This window comes from Anastrepha ludens, chromosome 6 (assembly GCF_028408465.1).
Source record: "Anastrepha ludens isolate Willacy chromosome 6, idAnaLude1.1, whole genome shotgun sequence".
In the NCBI taxonomy this organism is placed as follows: Eukaryota; Metazoa; Arthropoda; class Insecta; order Diptera; family Tephritidae; genus Anastrepha; species Anastrepha ludens.
The window spans coordinates 44,124,641-44,146,913 of record NC_071502.1 but is presented as its reverse complement, the minus strand read 5'-3'; the positions used below and the strand labels follow the sequence as shown (position 1 = coordinate 44,146,913).

The following is a 22,273-nucleotide window of genomic DNA, read 5'->3' as shown; positions in this document are numbered from 1 at the left end:
TTGCAAGTGGCCCAATATACAATTAAAATTAGTGCACAAAATTTCGGTCAATGCTTTTTTTTCTAATACTTCCTAAAGTATTAATTTTTAAATATGAATTTGGCTTGATTAAAGACTATTTAAGGGGGGAGCCTGGTTTATAAGGTCAAAAAAAATCTTTTTTTTTTTCGTTTTAAGCGATTCCTAATATATTTCAGAATATTCACACAAAGTTATAGAGCCTAATTCTCAGTATTTCCGTAGATACAAAGCCAAAGGTAGGCGAGCGTTAGGTAGTTACGCTGTGACCGGACAGCTATAGTAAAACTTTGGGTATATTCAGAAACGCATTATAATGCGCAACGTACTTTTGCAGTGTTGGCAATGCGTTCAGAAATGCAAATATGGCAGTACTGCAAATGCATCGCGTTCCAAAACGCCATTTTTGTACAAACGTCACGCATTATTTGCAGGAAAAATTTTAATACTGCCGCTGATTACGCTAATATGATGTCTGATGAAAACTGAGTATAAAACTAATTTTTTTAGCTTTTAATGCAAAGATATATTAAATATACGTTATTAAAACAATATTTTATTACATTTTTCTTGATTTTAGCGATTATCTAAGTACATCGGAAGTAAAGTTGCTTCTCAGAGTCCGACTGAGCATGGAAAGTGAATTTGCTTCAGGGAGGAGGAAAAAGAGTGTTTTGTGGAATAAGGTGGCGGAAGAAATAAAAAAAAGTGAATAAAGATTTGAAAATAGACGGGCAAATCGCGCGGCGAAAATTTTCTAATTGTTTCAAAAACGATTTTTTTTTTTTTTTTTTTTTGAAAATTGGAAAAGTAATGGATTACAATCACAATAAATTAAAAAGCATTAGCGACTAGCAAAAAAGATTTATTTTTGGGAATTTTTCGTTTTAATGAACATCTTACTATATCTGATCTTCTTTTTAGCTTTACACGTCTTTTTTTTTTAATTTAGCAAAAAACTATCACTTTTTACTTCAAATATATCGTCAACAACTAAACTCAATAATACTTCCATTTTAGTGTAAAACGCGTTCATAAATGCAACAAATCTTTTTGCAAATCGTTAACAAATCTATCAATTGCATCACTTGTCACATTGGCAGTGCTGCCAGCGCTGCAATTACTGCGCATTTATAATGCGTTTCTGAATATACCCTTTATCTTCTTTTCTCGACTTTTCATTTTTATGATTTCTCTGAAATGGCGTACATGAATGAAAAAAAACTAATGAACCTTTTGAAATGAATCATTGCTTGTTCCTTTCAGCATTAAATTCTCTTCTATTTGAACTAACAAAATAGATAAAAAAAAATTTTCAGGATTTTTATACCAAGTTGAAGTGAATTTTTTTTTTATAGAAAGGCAATTTTTTCTTTAAAACCTCCAAAAAGTTGAAACTTTGGAATTTCTCTCAGTTTTCTTAGTTCATGTAGAATAAAAAATCATAATTAGAAATCCGTTTGAATTTTCTGCTTTAGATAATAATTACGAGCTGTATCTTGTACGCCAGTTGGAAACTCCAGCGTTGCAGCGCTCTACTAATTTCTATGTTAAACATTTTTTTCAACTTATTTTAACCAGTACAAAAATTGTTTATACCATTTAAATGTTCATTAAAAGATAGAAAAAACTTTGCAGTGCTAAATTAATTTTTTCCTTAAACAAAAATCGCTAAGAGATGCAATTTTTAGACCTCATAAACCAGACTCCCCCCTTAATGGCATAGGAAATTGACAACAGCGCAAGACAATGGCGGGATGTTACTCAGGCAGTGAGTACAGTTTGCAAAAGCAGCTTTTAACTATAACTTTTTATAATAAATAAATGCACATTAGCATATTTGCTGGTCTAATAAATTTTAATTTTCATACAATCATAGTTTTACGGCCGATCGCTGAATATATAGAGCGTTTCATCTACATATGTATGTATACTTTACATATGAGAACTTTGAATAACTTTGACAGTTGCTTTGCGCACGACTTGCTTCTCCTCTGGAAACTTTTCAAGAAACGTCGGTGCAGCACAATTTTACATGGAACGCGCAGAGAGATCGTGAAATTTAATTTTGAAAATAACTCTTCGAATATTGAATATGAGTGATGAGGCAAATTTCACTCTCAGCGGTGGGTGAAATAGACGAAATTGTCGGTTCTGACGCACTGAAAATCTGCGCTTCGTGCAGTAGCAGCCTCTGCGGAGGGCGAAATAGACGAAATTGACGAAATTGTCGGTTCTGACGCACTGAAAATCTTCGCTTCGTGCAGTAGCAGTCTCTGCATGGTGTTGCAAGTGCCAGTTTGGTGTGTGCACTATGAAAATTATCGGGGATGACGGTACGTAACCGTCAATGGTGAGCGATACCGGCCATTGATCACCGAATTTTTGCAGCGTTTCATTGAGAAAAATCAGCCGCGAGGTTTGAATTAGTTTCAGTAGAATGGCGTAGTAGACGATGAATTTTCGCAAGACAATGCCCTCTCGACCGCTCCTTGTCAAAAATAGCGATTTTGGGTGGCCTCCGCACTCGCCCAATTAAACAGCATCGAACTTTTCGCTACGGGGCTACTCAAAGGGAAAAGTGTACATTAATAATAATCCTCAGCCATATGACACTCTGAAGATCAATACTCCAGAGGAAATCGTCGCTATAATCCTAGAAATGTTATGAAAAATGTGGAAATTATAGCCATCTTCTCGATATTGTTTACGCTCATTGCAATTTATCAAATACGCAATGGCAAAGGACAAATTTGGGGCTCGTCCAAGTGTGCGCTCTGTCGCTGAGCAACCATTTCAACCTAACCTAATATATCAAGTAAGTCGAAATGGTTGCATTACTCAATAATTATTCATAGTTCTCATGTGTCAAGTAAGTAAGTAACTTCATGTGAAAAAGTAATGATTGAAATAGATCAATTGTTCGTAACTGTAAATTAAAATATAACATAAAATGAGGCAATGTAAAAAAATATTGTAGTAAACACAAAATATTTTTTAAAACTATTTCGTTTCTAAATTTGGTATTTTTATATTGCATATTATATCACTCGAAAGCTTCCTTTTATTTGAAATAACTTAATTTTCATGAACTCTTTTAATATAATTCAATAAACTTATATATTTATTTAACAATGATCTACACGCATTAGTTCAGATTATCGAATTGCCACTGTAGCTTGTTTGAAAGGTGGTCTCATGCTACGGGGACACGCTCATGCATTTTCTGTCCAGCGGCGTATATGTGTGCGTGTCGGGTGCATGACGCTTGTCCGCAAAAAAATCTAAGATTTTTGATTTTTATCATGCAAAAGCCGACAACAAGTCGGCCAAGTATGACACGAAGCAAGTACGTGTGTCACCCGACACGCACACACACATATAAGCTGTTGGACAGCAAATGCATGAGCGTGGCTCCGTAGCATCAAACGTCTCATTAGAATTTCAAAACAATACATAAATTTAAGAGTTGTAAAATAAATATGTACAAATGTATGAATGAAGGCGTGATCGAAAACGCGTAACGAGAGAAAATAAAAAAAAAAATTTAATAATAATAAAATTCTTTTAAAATCTAATCAATATGGAGGACATGAATTTACACACTACCAGTGTTTTTTTTTGTTTTCGTTTTACATTTAAATATGTACATTCTTCTACAATGTTTTTTTTTTTTTTTTTGTTGGCTACATTAATTACTTCAGTGATTTAACATTAAACTTCAATGGCGTAATAATCGTGACTTAAAATTATAGGTTGTTGTATAAAATATATAAATTTTTTTTTTGCACAAATGTGTAGGTGAATTTCAAATGTACTCCAAAAGTATCCTAACCTAACCTTATTTAACTGAAATTAATTGAAGAACCAACTTCAGCGGGTGAAGTGCTTGAATGCCGTATAAGAATAATGTTCTCGTATAATAGTAATTCCTGTGTTCCACTAGCCGCCAATCGAGTCAATCCTTCCTTAACCAACTCGCCTACTGAGGCGATTGATCCATCCTATTCCTATTGACTCCAGACTCGTTTAGCTCATCCCTCATTTCTTCTTCCATACTAATCGAGTGGTCGCCATCGCCAATGCTGTCATTTTCGTGGCCACCATTCGTGCCATTTGCACCGCCGTTCATACCATTTGCATTTGGTTCTTCTGGCAGCATATCTCTCATATTATTACTTCCCGGCGTATTGGGGCTTACGGCACCGGGTGAGCTGGCACTACCGGTAGACTCGGCCACTAGCATACCCGAATATTTAACGTTATTTATGTTCAGATTTACAACTAGCTGCGGATGACCATTGCTGTAGTAACCTTTTTTGAAAGGGAGTAAGAAAAAAGGGAGTAGCTGAAAAATATGTTATAAGATTTTATTGTACAAAAAGTCTTATAATTTCAAATGCTGACAAGGAGACCTAAATCATTTGTTGTGAATGCTCGCCTATGGCAGTTTTTGCTATGCATGCACATTAGGCCGGGTCGATTAGTGGGGAGGCAAAAAAATCGCCCATTGCTCTGTGAAAATCGTATTCTAGGGATCAAAATAAGAAACTTTGCCGAAGGAACCATACCTCTAAAACGAATTCTGATGTCCCCCAATTTGGGTCGAACTTTTTAGTTTCTTTTCTCATGTAAAGGTCAAAAATGGTGATATTTTGAAATGATTGTATGGGGAACCCCCAGGGGAGTTCCACGGGGTGTGCCACTGGCATTGGTGGATCGGCAGTCCAAAGTTAGTGGGGGTCGGTCATACATTTGGACTCGATTGGAGCACTCTAAATGGGTCAAAGTAGGATTTTTCGCTCGACCCAAATTGGGGGACATCAGAATTCGTTTTAGAGGTATGGTTCCTTTGGCAAAGTTTCTTATTTTGATCCCTAGAATACGATTTTCACAGAGCAATGAGCGATTTTTAAATCGACCCGCCCTAATGCACACACATATCGTTCACTATCTGCAAGAGTGTCATAGTCAAAAACAGAAAATTAAAAATTTTAGATAAATATGTGGAAATGAGCGCAAGCATAACGATATCAACGCACAGTGCATCATAAGCTGCAATTAAGTCTTTCATTTCACTTAGGGACACTTACTCAATTGAACACTTTTGGATTATGACACTCTTGCATTTAGAAGCACCAACTACTTTCTCTTTACCAGTATGAAAGATAAGTGACCGAAGGCGATCGCTTGCCCCTCTTTTTTCTACTCACCATTTCGTGACAGCTGGAACGCGAGGCTGGACAACAGGTTCAATGCATTCTCTACATCACCAAAACCCGGTTCCACAGACTGTGTGCGCCTAGCATCGGTGGCACAGCTCATTGCCGGCGTGCCATAAACGTTATGCCGCTTTGACATGTGTACATTTCTGTGGCCATCGCTATTGTTGTTGACACTACCACCAGACGACACCCCACTGGTCGGGGGTGAATTGGCAATGGCCGAATCTCTAGACCTGTCGTTATTGCCATTTATTCTGGTGCCGCCATATCGATTATGCGCCAAATGTTGGCGTTGTTGATGAACATTCGTTGATGCTGCCCGGTTGTTCTCTTCGCGACGTGCCAATGAATTGATGATGCTGTGTACATCCCCGTCATCTTCTTCATCTTCATCATCAGTGTACGGCGGCAGATTGCCCGTCTGTTGCCGAAAATTGGCCGCCGCCGCAGCTGCGGCTGCTGCTGCTGCCGCTGCAGCCATGTTGGGTGGCATATACATGTTGCCTGGAAAATTCATAGAGCCGCCATTGACGTTGCCATTGGCACCACGTTGCGACGACTGCGATCGATTTTGAAAATCGTTGGTGGCATACGGTGATGACCGTTGCTCTGCCCGTTCGCGTTTGACGATATTGATATTCGGAAGCGAATCCGAAAGATTTAATGCCTCACTGCGAGAAAAATAATGAAAAACAAAGTTTAGCGTTTAGTATAGACACAAACCGCAATTACAAAGTGTTAGAAGCGCTGTGTTGACAAATCACAGCACGTGACCAACAGATGGCGCTCTAACCACTAAGTGCGAATAGCGGCCAAATTAATTCATTACTCACTTCTGCTCGTTTGGCGTTCCCCCATTAGCGCCAGATGCTCGTCCACTAAAGCCAGGTGCTGCACCACTAACACCAGCTGCTGCTCCAATAAAACTAGGTGCTCCACCACTAAAGCCAGGTACTCCACCGCTGACGCCAGTTGTTATCCCACTGACGCCAGATGCTACCCCACTGACACCAGGTGTTGCTCCACTGATGCCGCCTGCACCAACAAAACTCCCCTGAGGGGATGCACTCATCGCCGCTGAATTGCCATTGCCATTGTTGTAGATTTGCAAGAAAGCGAGATGAGACATATCGAACGGATTTAGTCCCCCGTTTCCAAACATCTCTGGACTCAATGAATGTTGACGCTGATGCCTGATACTAACCGTACCACTTGTGCCACCTGCACCACCTGAACCATTTGGTCCACCATTTGGACCACTTGCACTAGCCGGACTCACACCCACCCTTCCCGTTGATCCGGCTGCTGCTGCATCGCCTGCACCAGTGTTGGCAGAATTGGCGCCAGCGCCCTCTTCTCCAGCTGCTGCAGCGCTATTCTGCTGCTCACTATTCGCCTGCAGAAAATTGAAATACTCCATCATGCGTTGTTCAATGCCGTGCGCTACTATATTCTGTCCTATCTGTCCTATCAATCTCTGCTGTGCTACTGCTGCAGCAGCGGCCGCCGCTTGTGCTTGGTGATTGCTACTGACTTGCGTATATAATTGTGGAATTCCTGCTGGCAATGACTGACGACTGGTTTGGGGCTACAACGACATTTTAAAAATCATATTGTAATTCAATAATTTCGATTGCATTATTTTGCCTTACCATTTGCAACTGACTGCGCATTGCCTCATATTGGCCATAACCGGAGCGACGGCCCTCGCGACGATTGCCGTCAATAGCCGCCTGTAATTCAGCAAGTGTGCTAAGATTCTTCTTTTTGCATTCGTATTTATAGAGATATTTCATATACCTGGAAGCGAAGGCAGAGGTGGATTATTAATAAAAAGTGGTAAAATTATATTAAATTAAATAGCAGAACAATCAAAAAATCTAATCCTCGATGTTTGTGTTAAAAATTTGTGCAATTCTTAGGCAGAACCATAATTAGACATTTTTTAATTAATGCATAAATCATCAGCCTAGACCAAATAAATTTGTGCATGACCATAACTTGGTGGATCTCACTGGGGGCGATAAATATTAATTTACAAAAATTAATAACGGTCGCCGAACCGGTGGAGCAGAATATTTCTGACAAAATACAAAAACAACAAAATGAGGAATTTCACTTACCGCAGTATGTCCTTCCACTACAATTGCTGATAGGCAAATTCGCGGGAACAACACACTGCGGCTGGTAAATAAACTACCGAGCCAAACGGCAACAAAGATGAGAATAATTAAATGTTCGAATGCATACCGTTAACATGTACATATGTATGTACATAAATGTACAAAATAACTACCAACAAATGTGAGTTCAACTGCCTTGGTCTTACGCATAGAGAATAAATGTGACTATTGCATCACGGAGAATTTGCTATAACAAACATAAAGAATCGCATGAACCAGAAATACCAAACTGTACATTTCCATCATTTATGTACATACAAGAAATTCGTTAACAGTTACCATACGTAGCTTTGTACAGCACAAATAGAGGGTGGTCATGAATATTTTGAATATTTAATATTTAAAAATATGTAAGAAAATAATAACAAACGTGAAATACGTATTAAGAGAAATTATAGAAACACACTCGGGGTTTACCAATTTTCGTTATTTTGGTGTTTGACGGAGATTCGAATCTACGTCTTCCGAATGGTAGTCACGTAACAACCTATGCCCCTAAAATTAGGTTAATAAAATTTGATAAAGTTACCCAAATTGTCAATAATTGTCTTATGGTGAAAAGTGGTATAGTCCAGTCATTATAGTAAGTTCACCTCGAAATTCGAGATACCCAGCTGTAAGTCTGTAAATATTATATTTGTATATTGACATCCTAAAACTTGTCTCAAAACCTACATTTGGTAGGGTGAACGCAACTATTAAATTTCAAGGGCAAAGGTCACAAAAATCGGTGTTTTTGCGCTTATTTTGAAAATATCTCATTTCCCAAAGAAATTTTGCTATTTTTATTTATTATCAATATGGTAGAATACAAAATTCTCTACAAATTTTGTTGGAAAAAATTTTTTATACAGTGAACCGCTTTCGAGATAGAGGGCGGAGAGCGTGCGGTCTCCGGATCACTTCAGGTCAACCGGTGCCTCCGGTCAAAAACGCGGCATATACTATATAGTTGATGAACTATCGATAAATCAATGATTATAAATATTTGTCAATTTTTATTAACTATTATGCTATATTTTATGATTTTTTCTTAACCTATCCACTTTTTATTCAGTATTAATTTACTTAATAACACTTACCTGTTCATGTAATTGCAGAATGGTTAATGAAAATATAGGAATTATTTTTGAATTTTAACCTAATTAATATTAATAACTTCTTACATGATGAAAAGAAACAAATAAATTATGAATTTATCTTCATTATCGTCTTCAACGACATTTGTCTCAAATTCTTCCATGATTTCGGGGTCATTCCATCTTCGTTAATGTCGCTCTGATATGGTAGAGCATTGAGACAAGCTTGCCCATTTTGACGTAGTGGAATGATTTTAAAATTTACAGATTTTAAAGAAGATGCACTTAATTATTTTTTATTTAAAATGTCATTAGTGTAAATGGGAATATAATTATATTATGATTTAAGTTTTTCCCCTAATTATTTTTCAATTTTAGGAAACGGTTATCAATATTATTGAATAGATATAGATTTAATGCATAGAGAAAATGATAAAATGATTTGATAAAATATAATACGATAGTTTATAAAAATTGACGAATATTTATAATTACTGATTTATCGATAGTTCATCAACTATAGGGTTTTTCAGTAAGAGCGCTTCAACTTTTGAACTTTTTTGAATAAAACACAAACGGTTTGACTTTTTTAACTAGTTTTTTTTTTATTATCGAGTTTGAACATATACATTTAAGTATGAAATTTCGCAATTCAGCAATTTCGCGTTCAATATTGGCTCTGAGCTCACAAATCGTCGCCGGCTTGTTACTGTAGACCAATGACTTCACATAACCCCAAAACGGGACGGCTTGTTAAATGGACCGTAAAATGGCCGTAATGCTCTTAAAGTAGCAGCAACAGAACGATTATTTTCAAAAAAAATTTGCACGATTTGCAATCGTTACTTAAGTGTGTAGCGTTCCATGATGAAATGTATACTAATGAAGTTTACAAATGACAAGCGAAAAATAAAAAATATTGCGTCATTCGCCCTCCCTATCGGAAAAAAGTTGAAGCGCACCTATTAAAAAACCCTATATATATGGCGCGTTTTCCACCGGAGGCACCGGTTAACCTGAAGTGATCCGGTGGCCGCGCGCTCTCCGCCCTCTATCACGAAAACGGTTCACCGTATAACAAATTTTGTTCAACAAAATTTGTAAAGAATTTTGTATTCTACAATATTGATAATAAATAAAAATAGCAAAATTTCCTTGCGAAATGAGATATTTTCAAAATAAGCGCAAAAACACCGATTTTTGTGACTTTTGCCCTTGAAATTTAATTGTTGCGTTCACCCTACCAAATGTAGGTTTTGAGACAAGTTTTAGGGTGTCAGTATACAAATATTTACAGACTTACAGCTGGGTATCTCGAATTCTGAGATTCTTACCTAATTTAAGCTTAAATGACTGGACTAGTAGGTATTGGAAGAGGAGCCCTGGCACTTGCTATATAATCTGAAATTTCCAAATCGTCTTTCTCCGGAATCACAGAAGTTAAGTTAATGAAATTATATACAGTTACAGAAATCAATACCTGTCTTATGGTGAAAAGTGGTAGGTGTTGGAAAAGGGAGCGCGGCACGAAATAAATGAAAGGGAAAAATCCTCACCATTTTTGGGATCGCTATCAGGATGTCAGAAAAAAATTGCCATATTTTATCACAAGAAAAATGTCCCAAGCAAACACTCTCCTATACAGAGTTTCTTGGTATTTGCCAAATTAATCATTATAATGATTATTAAGTTACATTATATATGCATGTAGTGCAATAGAAATTGGATAAAGGCTACTTCTTACAGTAAGAATTGTTATTTACCGAATTTTCAACCACGGCCGATACTAGACAAAAATAGCGGAATGTCCTCTCATTTATTATTAGTCATAGACATTTTCCAAAATATTTGTACATATGTACATATGTATGTCCACAAGCTAATACATTAATTGAAAAAAAAAACAAATAAAAATATGATGGCCTAAAGCGCATCCATCCAGAAATGTCGTCATTATGACTGATGATTATCAACGATCGTTACGATGGATCTAAATCAACAAAATATTTCAATTGTTGCACTTGACGACTTGGATGAAGGTAAAAAAAAAAATGGAATTAATGGAGAACGACAACGAGCTGCACGAGATGCACCGAGGAAGGAATAGAAATAAGACAAACTCCGGTGGTGACATGACAAAATGCAAATGCAAAATCTCCAATGAGTAAACACAGACCGGCAGGTTAAGATACCGTCAGCCGACGAAGCCATGCGCAGTACACGAACGTGCAGGCGGCTGCAGAGAATGAAAGAAATGTTTATTAAATATTTAAATAATAGAGTACTAACGCGATTGAACGAACGACAGCAACAACAAACAAAATGCGGATGATATGAAAAAGACAAAATGATCTTTAGCTGTCGATAGTCCATTTGTTGACGGTTTGACTTCAACGGGTCTAAATGATGCAGCCGCTTTTGAGTGGTAGAAGGAGGAGGGGATATGGAAATGTGCAGCCTTTGATTGTGTTAATTAAATTAAAAGAATGCTAATGGAAGGCAATACAAACACAACGAGCGAACGAAGATGAGACAATCAGCAATTGTTTGCATCGACGTGTTTGGTAAGGCACGGCGGCGGCAATGCTATGCGCTACAGCCACGCCGACTATGTGAGCTACAGTATTGCAAATTGCAATATGCAAATGAAATGCAACACGCATGGGCAAGCGATGGTGCAAAAGCAGGTGTTTGCATGAAGGACAGTGGCGTAGAAATTTGAGGTGGGGGGAAAAGGATATTATTGACATGTATGATACATGAATCTTCAAAGGAAAGTAGTCCAAGTAAAAAGTAGAAGCTGAGCCATCAGAATCCTTGTCGAAAACGTAGGCTGCTCGCAAGAGTGCTGGTATTTAGAGTAGCTCAGAACGAAATGTCCAGCATGTGAAGGCACACGGCTTGACACAAAGCAGCTATTCACATACCCTATCAAACCTACTCACCTCATACCCCGCTCCCTCTTTTGGGTCCACCCTATGAAATAGCACGCTTTCTGGGTCTACCATTAGATGAAGACGACAGTTGATTACATCGCACAGACAGGGTTTAGTAAGCTGCTACAACAATAACTCCAGCATCGGTCGCTCTGATACAAAATTGATGGAAGCATAAGCAATATTTTCGCGTTAAGGGGTCAATCAAAGCTTTCTATGCGTATTCAAAATCGATTTATTCAAAGGGATTTACTCCAGTTCAATTTTATTATAGGCTTACTTTCTTACACAAACAAACTCCTCAGTTTTTCAGCATCACTTACATGCATATGTAAGTATTTTTGTTTTAAAGGACCACAAAGTTTTAGTTAATACACAGGATTAAAAAAAAAAAAAATTCTATAGAATTATATGGCATAGGTACATACATATGCACACAGGCTTGGTGAAATCAAAAAACAATAAAATAAAAAATTGTGATATCACTAAAATAAACTCAGCGCAGCACCCACCCAACCAATGCTACTTTATTGCCGTCTAAACGACGACTGATTGGAAAGCCTAAGAAACGTGCGAAATGAGCGGGTAGAATCTAAGGTTTGTGTACAAAATCTTGAAAGATCATCATAAAATATCACTTTAAAAAGGGTTGCGCTGGCGCAGAGGTCGGCAAAATTGACTTTGCGAGAGTGTTGGTGTGCACAGAGTAATCGAACTGCACAGAAGTGAAAACAGTAAACCACCAAATGTACCAACAATGAAAAATAATACTTTTGCACTCCACTAGGATATACTCGTATTATATTTACGCCTAAAATTATAGTTTATATATTTTATATGTGCAAAAAATAAAAAAACATCGATTGTGCAACTAACTTCACCAAAAAATTTAGCAATTGAATTACTTCATAGCATTTAAATTGCACTTAATTCCAGTTTACTTTAGAAGAAATTAAATTGACGACAAAGAAACCATATCCTTCAAAACAAAGTTGATTCAATATTAATATTTATACTTTTGGGGCAGTTTCTGGTTAGAAGTATATTTTTTAAATATATTTCTTTGCTTGGAACAAATAAATTTTAAATCAGAAATAGTTTGTTCGAAAAAGTATGCGGAAGACAACTCGTTGAGTTGGATTTGTTCTGAATTCTCTTAGTGCCTTCAAAACTGTTCTCAAAATTAAAGAAACGAGTTTCCAAGAGAGAGAGAAGAGTTTTAAAAAAAAATTATGTATCTCTCCGCAAAGATTTTAATAGCATAAGAATACATGAGTTGGGTGTACTACTTGCGCGAGTATGCTTTGCCGACCTACATATGTGCTAAACAAGAATGATAGAAAGAAGATTGCGCCCATCAGAGAGTGCGTGACGGCACGTTTTTCCGAGTTGTGCAGTATTGCCAACCATTTGCTCTTCACAATAAATTTAGTGCTTTTTTAAACCCAAAATGTGAAAATTTTTAAGTTTGGTGTTTGTTTCTTTTTGTTTTTAATTTAAAGCTACCGAAACTGTGAGTTAAAAAAAATTGTATTATTAAACAAAAGAAGGTTAAAAAAGCTCAATCTGAGAAGATTTTAGTGCTAATGCTAATTTGTTGACTCTTATAAAGTTTGATATTTTGAAGGGGTAAATTTATTTTTTTGCTCCTTTTAAGGTTATGCAAGTACATATATTAAATCTTCTTCTCTCAACTCTTCTTAACATTGGAAACCTTTTTACACGTTTTAAAAAGCGTTTAAATTTACTGAATGCGAATTAAAACCATAGAGGTGTAATCGTTTCGTCCTGTCCGCAATCCTTAGTGGGGCATAGGGTATCAAGAGGTGTATAAAAAAAATACCAGAATATATTAAAAAAACTATAACGATATTTTTACAAACAGACTACCTTATTTTGTTACATAACCTGAAACATAACAAATAAGTCGTTCCCTTAACAAAAGAGTTTCTTTTAACAAAAAAACTAATAAATTAAATTGTACATATCCATAACACATTTATTTAAAAAAAAACGCACATTTCAAAAATAATTTGTCACGCATACAAAGCTCTTTAAGTATTTCAATTAAAATTTGGTATTTTATTTTCTGTAAATGGGCGTTTTAGTGCGTTTTTATATCCAAAACTAGGCAACACTGCAGTAGCGAGAGAGAGATTTGACTGCTGAAAGCAGAAGAACACCAACAACAACTGCAATCGCTGGCAATGCAAACAGATGTTAAAAAAAGTAAAGCTAAATAAAACTGAGTGAATTATTGAACTAATTTTTAAAAAATTTATATTTTACAAAATTATAAACATTTCTTTTTAATTCGAACAGGCTAGAAAAATGTAATGAAGAAAGAACTAAAACTCCGAGATTAAATAACAAAAAAAATGCTAAATCAAGTTACGAAAATGGTAATCTGGCCATACTGGAGCTGAAATCACGTAACTCGTTGTCAACTTCGCTGAGAGCAAAGCAACGGGACCACGATAGGCCCCATCTCATTATTCTTTCCATCATGTGTGCTAGAGACATTGTACAAAAACAGAGCAAATGGTTGGCAATACTGCACAACTCAGCAAACGTGACGTCACGTACTCTCTGATGGGCGCAATCTTCTTTCTATTGGTACAAAATACAAGTAAAAACACTCTTCTTCTTCTTCCTATTTTTTGACAGACACCCTTGGTGTGAGTTTGAGAGGCAGTCGTCAAGGGCTTAAGCGTATTTGCGAGGTTGCTATGCCAAATTAAGGTTTTTAATGGCAAAATTAAAAATAATAGAATATGGGCAACAAAAAAATATAAAATACTATCTTTGGCTTGGAAAATGTACAATAACAAATATTTTTTAACTATAATAGTGCTTTTTATTGAGAAATTTTTCTGAATTTTTACTGAATTTTTTAAACTTCTTTATACGGTTTTCTATGTAATTTAATCATTTTAACCATCTAATGTAAAAGAGCGTTTTGGCGTCAGGTGATCACAGCTATGGCATTTTTTGATAACCAGCTGAGAGTGTTTTTACTTATGGATCTGTACCATGGCTTTATAGTTTGAGCAATGCTCGAAAATGGCTATTGAAAATGGGCTTAAGAAACTCATTCTTAGAAAACAACATTTGAAACAAGGTTCGCCTTAGTTATAATTTCAAGTCATTGTGAAAAATGTTAATCATTATAGGAAAACTACCGCTTCTTGTACAATCATTTGATGGGGATAGCAGCTCGTTATTTTAGTTCGTTATTTACATTTATCTAATTGACATACGATCTGGTAGAAATAGCAATTAGCCCTTCGTTGGACACCTTTTACAAAACCTTTAGTTGAGCTTCGGTCGGGATCTGGCCTTTTTCGTCCTGTTCGAGGCTCCTTTTTAAAAGGTTATATCCATAAAGCGATAGAAAAATCAATTTTAGGCAAGTACCTGGAAGCTTAAGTCGTTAGCTATAATAGAAATATGTAAAATTAGCGTCCAAAGTCGAAAAAGTCTGTCCGGGTACCCAACGGAGGGTCAGTCTAGTTATGATAGTCCTTGAACTTCACCACTTCGCTGATATGATTAATAGATATATTTGAACTGCTTCCATGCAATAAAATAGCTGACATATGGGAGACTAAACAACCAACTTTATTTGAACACTCCCAAGGAAGGAATGTAAAATATTGGTTGGATTACAGACGGGGCATTTTCTTACTTCATATTAGGCAGCTAAAGTGGGATTGGTACAGAACGACGACGCGTGTAACCTATGCGAAGAAGAAAAAGAGGTGTGTTAGAAAACTTCCTTTCCCACTTTTCTGCTCTAAGCAGAACTCGTTGCAACTGCCTGGGATCGGTACACACTTTATCTCTCAAGTATATTGCTGATAAAAGTTTAAACTGTTTATTGAAACTAGCCAAAACATGTATACAAACTATGTTTATCCCGACTCCAAAAACACTGCTAACACTACGGACCCTTGTGGTCTATGTGAGATCTATTCAGATCAGCCTATGGCAGACTAGCAGGAATTGTAATCTAGCCTATGGTAGACTAGCAGCTGAACTTAACTCGAGCTGGTCTTAAACTAAGTTGGCCTTCGTTCATGAGATAGCGGCCAAGTGCTTCCAGGGAAGGTTTGACGATTTGTGATTATAGTCTTCTACTTACATTTGTTCATATGTAAAGCCCATCGAAGATATAGAAATAAGTCAATTAAGTGTTCAGCTATATTTGTTTAGGTATCCGAAAACAAAGCACGCCCATGCCAAGGCTTTTGTCTCCAGTTTGTCGGCATCTAAAGCGGCTTGAATGCGATGAAGATGCTCGCACATACATATGTACATGCATATATACTGTATACATATAGATGTTTCTTTTTGCCGACATCGGCTGGTGGTAATTGCACCATTACCGATTCAGGTGTTTACCCACATCAAATGTGTGCCCATCCACCACACGGTCATAGTCACACAGAGGCGCACATTCATATGGTACATACGTGCATATACATACATACATACATATGTGGACATACGTCAACATGCATAATGGCAATGCAGCTATGCAGGCTGGTTATTGATGCTATTATTGTTGTTGTTATTTTAAGCAGGTATCTTCAAATTAACATTTCCAACAGACATGATCAACAGTGCGGCAAAAAGCAAGAACAAAAACAATAACATTATTAGCGTTAAAAGCAATAATTATTACCACTATCATTCCGCAGAACTTAGCTTGGCCGAGCAGGTGAAGAAATCGAATAGGCAACAAACAGCAAAACTTATGATTAACAGGCGCACACATGTACATACATATACATACATACATATATATGTATTTGCCTCGTGCACGATGCACTCTTGTCCTCCAGCCACCAGTGTTGATATAAAAAATCTTCCTGTCGACTCTATACCCTCGCAGCTGAGTACATACCAGCCACTCGAACGAACCCTTTATACACTCGCAATCACACGGATGTACACATATGTATGTATGTATATGTAAATGTATATGTATGTGCATGTGTATGCATATTCATTCCTACTTGCTTGCTGTAGGCAATCGCGTACGTGGCCTATTGCCTCCTTTACATTTTTATTTAATATTTACACGGTAATTCATGTGAAGCATCCATTTGAGCAAAAACAACAAAACTACAAGCAATGGGCCACAGCTAGTGCAAGGATGATGCATGCAACATGCATACAAGTTAAGCAACGCGAGCAACCACCAAGTTGATCAACATTCAACCAACCAACCAACCAACCAACCAACCAACCAACCAACCAACCAACCAATCCTTCACTCGCTGAGAGGGATCCACTTACTGGTCGTGAGACATTCATGGCTAATTGTTAGCTTATCCGCGCCCAATGTCCATTTTCCGATACTGCACTCTTTTCTTTGTTACTTTTGGCTCTTTACTCTAATTGCACGTTTGTTTTAGTTTCCCAAGATCGTTGTTGTTGCTCATTGCCATATTCAGTTTTACGCTTCTTTTCGCGCTTTTTTGTAACATCACGCCACGTCAGATGTGGACGTTGGCAAATAGGCAAATAGGTGTATGTATGCATGTATAGCATATACATATGTGTGTGTGTGTGTGTGTGTGGTACCATCTTTATTGTTTACTATTGACTGATTTTTGTAGTGTTTATTAATTAAATGCAAAATATGGAATTCACTCGGCGGAACTCTCGAGCTCGCGGAGAATATGCGACACGGCTACTAAGCAGTGCTTACTGGTGGAGAGAAACGGTATGTGAAGCGGAAGGTGTGCACAAATCAAAGGAAAGCATGAAGGCAGATGATGTAATGATGGCTAATTGGAGATTACGGGTACTGTTTTATGAAAAATATCTAATTTTTTCATAAATTTATAGGACCGTCGGTTCTGTACATTGAAATGATTAGTTGTGTCTGCGCCTATGAAATAGTTGGACACAAAAATAGCACATTTTAACTCGTGCAGCGGAGAGTAAAACTTTAATATTGTTTCTGCGATTTTAAGTATAATTTTTTGTTTCTTAAATAAAATTTTAAAGTAATTATTAAAAATGGGACGTGGAAAACATTGCACGGAAAAAAGCTATGCAGAAATAGCTGAAATGATGATGTGCTCTGGGAAAATGGTTTATAATGCATTTAATTTAGTTAAGAAAGATTCATCCTACCTCAGCAAAAAAAAAACCAAAACGGAAAGAAAACCAAAGCCGCGAAAAACTGATGTTAATGTGGATAGAACCATAATACGCAAGAGCAAAGCAGATCCTTTTAAGTGGGCACGACAAATAATGCTTGAAATAAACCAAGAATTATGGTCTACAGGTGTCCAGAAAGCTTGTAGGAAGGCGACGTAACGCAGCCCAGCTGTGTGGCCTAATAAGCAGAAAAAACCCACTCCTCTCAAAAAGACGTATCAAACACCGACTTGCCTTTGCAAAAGCCCACACAGACAAATCTATTCAGTTTTGGAAAAACGTACTTTGGACCGGCGAAACCATAATAAATAGGATGGGACCAGATGGGAAAACTATTCTACGTCGTCCAAAAAATCAAGCGCTAAATCCTAGGTTCACAAAAAAGTCGATGAAACACGGCGGTGGAGCTTTTTCCTGGCATGGTGTTGGGCCGATTGTTCGCGTGGTTGGTAAAATGGATAGATTTCAGTATCTGGATATACTCCAGAATAAAATGGAGCAATTTGTGTTTTAGTTTATGCCATTAAATTGAACATTTATGCAGGACAATGATGCAAAGCATACTGCAAGGCCAGTGGCTCAGAAGAGAAACAATTAATTTACTGGATTGGCCCGCGCAGAGCCCTGATCTCAATCCAATAGAAAATTTGTGGAATGAAGTTATGGACAAAAACGCTAACAAAATTTTAAAAATTTTGATGATTTGTGGGTCGCAGTTGAGGAAGCTTGTAGAAAGCATGGAGGGACGGCTTGAAGAAGTAATCAAAAAAGGTAGATATAGTACAAAATCGAATCTGGTAAAACAATATTATTACTTAACTATCTGATTTGTTTACTATTTTTGCTTTTAATTGGATTTTTTTAGGATGTGCTATTTATGTGTCCAGGAGGTTTCGTGAGTTATCAACGTTCTCGTAAATTAAATCAAAACTGAAATTCCTTTTGACCATTTTTTTGTTTTAAAGAGGAAGTAAATAATTTTTTTTATTTTTTATGTTGCTTTTTCCCCAATAAAAAATACTTATTTAAAAACATATTTAACTCTTTGCTTTCAAAGCCTAAATGTGCTATTATATGACCTTGGCTGTATATACATATGGACATGGAAGGCGACGTAACGTATGCATATATATAATTGGCCCTTACTCTATTTATTGGGTGTTTGATCTCCTCTTTTAATTTGTGGTGTGCAGTTTTATGCACTTGGAGGTTTCACCAGTGCCTTTTCTATCACGATGGCCACTGGGCGCGGGCCTATTTGCTGCATTTGATAGCATAAGCAGAAGCTGTCTATACACACGACGTCTTCGCTAAATTTGGTATCACTACCATCAGCTCCGTTTGAACCAAATGAAGTTTCAGATAAGGTGATTTCTTTCGTGCGACTAAGGTACGAAGACGAGGGACTTCTTGCAGAGTTGTTAGAGCGGCTTTCTGGGGCTTAGCAAAGCAGACAAAAGAGGCTGTTCGAGCAATAAAAGAGAATAGAACAAAATATACCGGACAACACAAAAAACGCCCGCTTAATGGCGGTTATCACTTTTGCCAAGTTGCCTACTTAGGAATCGACATAAAAGCTACCAAGAATTCAAGTTTTAAGATGAAGCGATGGATAATTCTGCAATAATGAGAATGTGCAATTTTGAGCTGCGTAGGTAATAGAATAGTAATGTTTGGTTTTCTCTTGGTGAACATAGACTACGTCTTACAAGTCTTTCATTATATCTGCCCTATTATAAGATGCAGAAACATGAGTGATTAAAAAAAAGATGGGCAGACATTAAGAGGAGCATTCGAGAGCACTTTTCTACCTTTACTGAAAAAATGAAAAGCGGAGCGTACTTCAAAATTACCGACATTGTAAAATATGATTGCCTTAGCTTCGTTAAGTCACTCGTATAGGCATTGATGCTCTGGTGTGAGGAGTGTTTCATTCAGCACCATGGACGTAAGCAAGTGCGGCGATTCGCAGTGGACGAAGCTTCAGACTTCAGTGAAAACACTTAAACTAGGAAAATATGACATATATATTAAAATAATGCCACACTTCCTCCAAACATATAGAATCATTGATTTAAGGGGGGGCCTCTTATGAGTGCTTAAAAAAAAGGTGTTTTTTTCTCAATTTTTTTTTCGAGGCGAAACAAGCGACACACAAGAATAATCTTTTGCATTTATTTGAAGGCATGATCACTTTGAATTCCGCTATACAATTTTGAGGGCATATTCTCCTACAATATATCTATCGATTGCAGTAAAAAAAAATCGAAGCCGACTGAGAAGAGGTCTCCCTTATGGTTATGGAAGCGTTATCGGCTCACTGGCTCATTGACCATAAAGCTGTGAATGAGTGACTGCGAAAAATGCACTCTAGATTCTAGAGAATGGAATTGGATTGTGTAAAACCTCCTCACTATTACAGCGTGAACGATATGAAGTGTTACCAACCTTATACTGCTTGTATCTGTTAAAAAAGCTCATGACATCAACGTCAAAATTGTTCTAATGACAGTTCAATATATTGTTTATAAGTCATCAAAAGCATTTGCGTCTTAGTTTTGTTGAGTTTTTTTTTCTGTGATGGAATTCAAACGTAATAGTGTGATTGCGTTATACTTGGCTGGAAAATCACAACCAGCCATTGTTCGTGAGCTCAGTCACTTCAAAGTGAATAAAATGTTTGTGTATCGCACTATAAAACGTTACAATGATACTGGTAGCATTGCAAAACGCTATGGAGGTGGACCAAAAAAAACCGCAACAACGCCAGAAATGGTTCGGAGGTGAAGGCTCGACTGGAACAAAATCCACGTCGAAGTGGAAGAAAAATGGCCAAAGAACTGAAAATATCGCAAGACAGCATTCGACGCATATTGAAAAATGAAGATCAAGGCTTACAAGTTCCAAAAAGCACACGATCTTTCATCCCAGCAAAGAAAAGTTCGGTGCGAAAGAGCAAAGGAGTTGTTGCGCTTGCACGAACGTGGCGAATTTGCCAACATTGTGTTTTCTGATGGATAAAAATTTCCCAATTGAGCAGTTCATAAACACTCAAAACGATCGTGTTTACTTGACCGAACACTCATACGAGAATTTGAGCCTACGTATGGCCACTCGAAGCAATTCCCCATCGCAAGTAATGGTTTGGGCCGCAGTGACCGCTGATGGACGCTCTCCAATCGTTTTTATCGAGCCTGGGAAAATGTTTTAGAAGCTGCTTTAGAGCCGTGGACACGAAAACATTTCGGTCGTAGACCATGGACGTTCCAACAGAACTCGGCACCGTCTCATAAAGCTCGTGTTAACCAAGAATGGTTAAAAAATCATGTTCCGCACTTCATTTCATCCACACAATGGCTTTCGAATTCGCCAGATGCAAATCCGATGGTCTATTCCATCTGGAGCATTTTGGAGAGCAAGGTGAGGACTAAAAAATATGCCAGTATGGATGCGCTGAAAAAAGCGATTATATGATAATGGGCCAAAATACCTCTAGATCACATTCGTGCAGCATGCAACTCATTTTTTGACCGTTTGAGGGCTATAGTCAAGGCAAAGGGTGGTCACATCGAGCTAAAGTGAATATATGTTAAAATTGTAATTATTTTTGAACAATTTTGTCTTTGAAATCAATAAATAAATAATTTCACACAAAAAAGTTATGGTGTTTTGGATATCGTTCACCCTGTAGATTTGCCAAAACAGCAGGATAACTCAGCGACAAATGGAGGTGGAAAGACAGCATGTTTCCCCATATGCGACTTCATGAAACTTTTAAGCCTCGTATGCCCTCTTTTAATAGCAGCTCACTTAAAACTTCAATTAGAAAAATTAAATCTTAAAATTCAGTTTCATGAAATACAAATACAAACTATTTGAACTATTTGTGCACTTTAAGAGTAACCTCTGTAGTGTTGGTGTATAAATTCACGCATACTTCGATCAAATAACTACGTACTATTTATTGCAGAAGGTGAATCTAAATAAAAACTGAATTGCAGGCTACGAGCAAACGATTTTTTTTTTTCAATATCAAGCGCACATTGCGTGTGAAAAGTGTGAGTAAGAGGATAGGAAGTGATGCAAAGGTATGCTAAATTCCCCAAAGAGAAGGAATAAGTCGAGAAATAAAAAAATGAGATACAAAAAGTTTAAATTGAGAAGAAACCCTCCTATCAAATGGGCAGTACAATAATTTTATTCAAGAAATTACAGCAGAAAAAATGCGATGAAGAAAAGAATGCATTGCAAAAATATTAAAGTCATTACAAGTGACGGAGTGGTAAAACAAATTCGCAAAAAAATATGTGCCTGGTGCGTGCCAAAAATTTAGCATAAACAAAAAAAAAACAAGAAAAACATAAACAACAAAGGAAAGTAAAAGAAGCTGCTTATCATTTTTTAAATGCAATAATTTTTTAGCGTTTTTTCGAACACTGGTTTTGCAACATTTGCACTTTGTAAAGCCAAGAAGCCAATCATTAGCAAGTAATTGAGCAAAAAAGTAAAAAAAAAAAATTATAAGTGCCAGCGAAATTCCTCGTCAATACTTATTTGCAATTTGTACTTGAAGATTTCTAAAGGAATTTTAATGCAATGATTGAATAACATTTATGAATTTTATTGCCTTATGAAGTACAGATTTGAAACGTCGC

General features: G+C 36.9%; 1 protein-coding gene across 2 annotated transcripts in view; it reads right to left on the bottom strand.

Moving 5' to 3' along the window:
• Window positions 1-2,917: 2,917 nt before the first annotated feature.
• LOC128866739 (protein dead ringer) overlaps window positions 2,918-22,273 on the bottom strand; it is a 157,105-nt gene continuing 137,749 nt past the window's right edge. The window contains exons 8-11 of one of the 2 annotated variants that reach the window (XM_054107700.1): window positions 6,896-7,043; window positions 6,077-6,831; window positions 5,232-5,914; window positions 2,918-4,332 (exon numbers count right to left, since the gene is read on the bottom strand). In XM_054107700.1, the coding sequence (XP_053963675.1) occupies window positions 4,001-4,332; window positions 5,232-5,914; window positions 6,077-6,831; window positions 6,896-7,043 (1,918 nt within the window). In that variant the 3' untranslated portion in view covers window positions 2,918-4,000. Of the gene's footprint in view, window positions 4,367-5,231; window positions 5,915-6,076; window positions 6,832-6,895; window positions 7,044-22,273 lie in introns of both variants that reach the window. The other variant, XM_054107701.1, reaches the window with a different exon arrangement.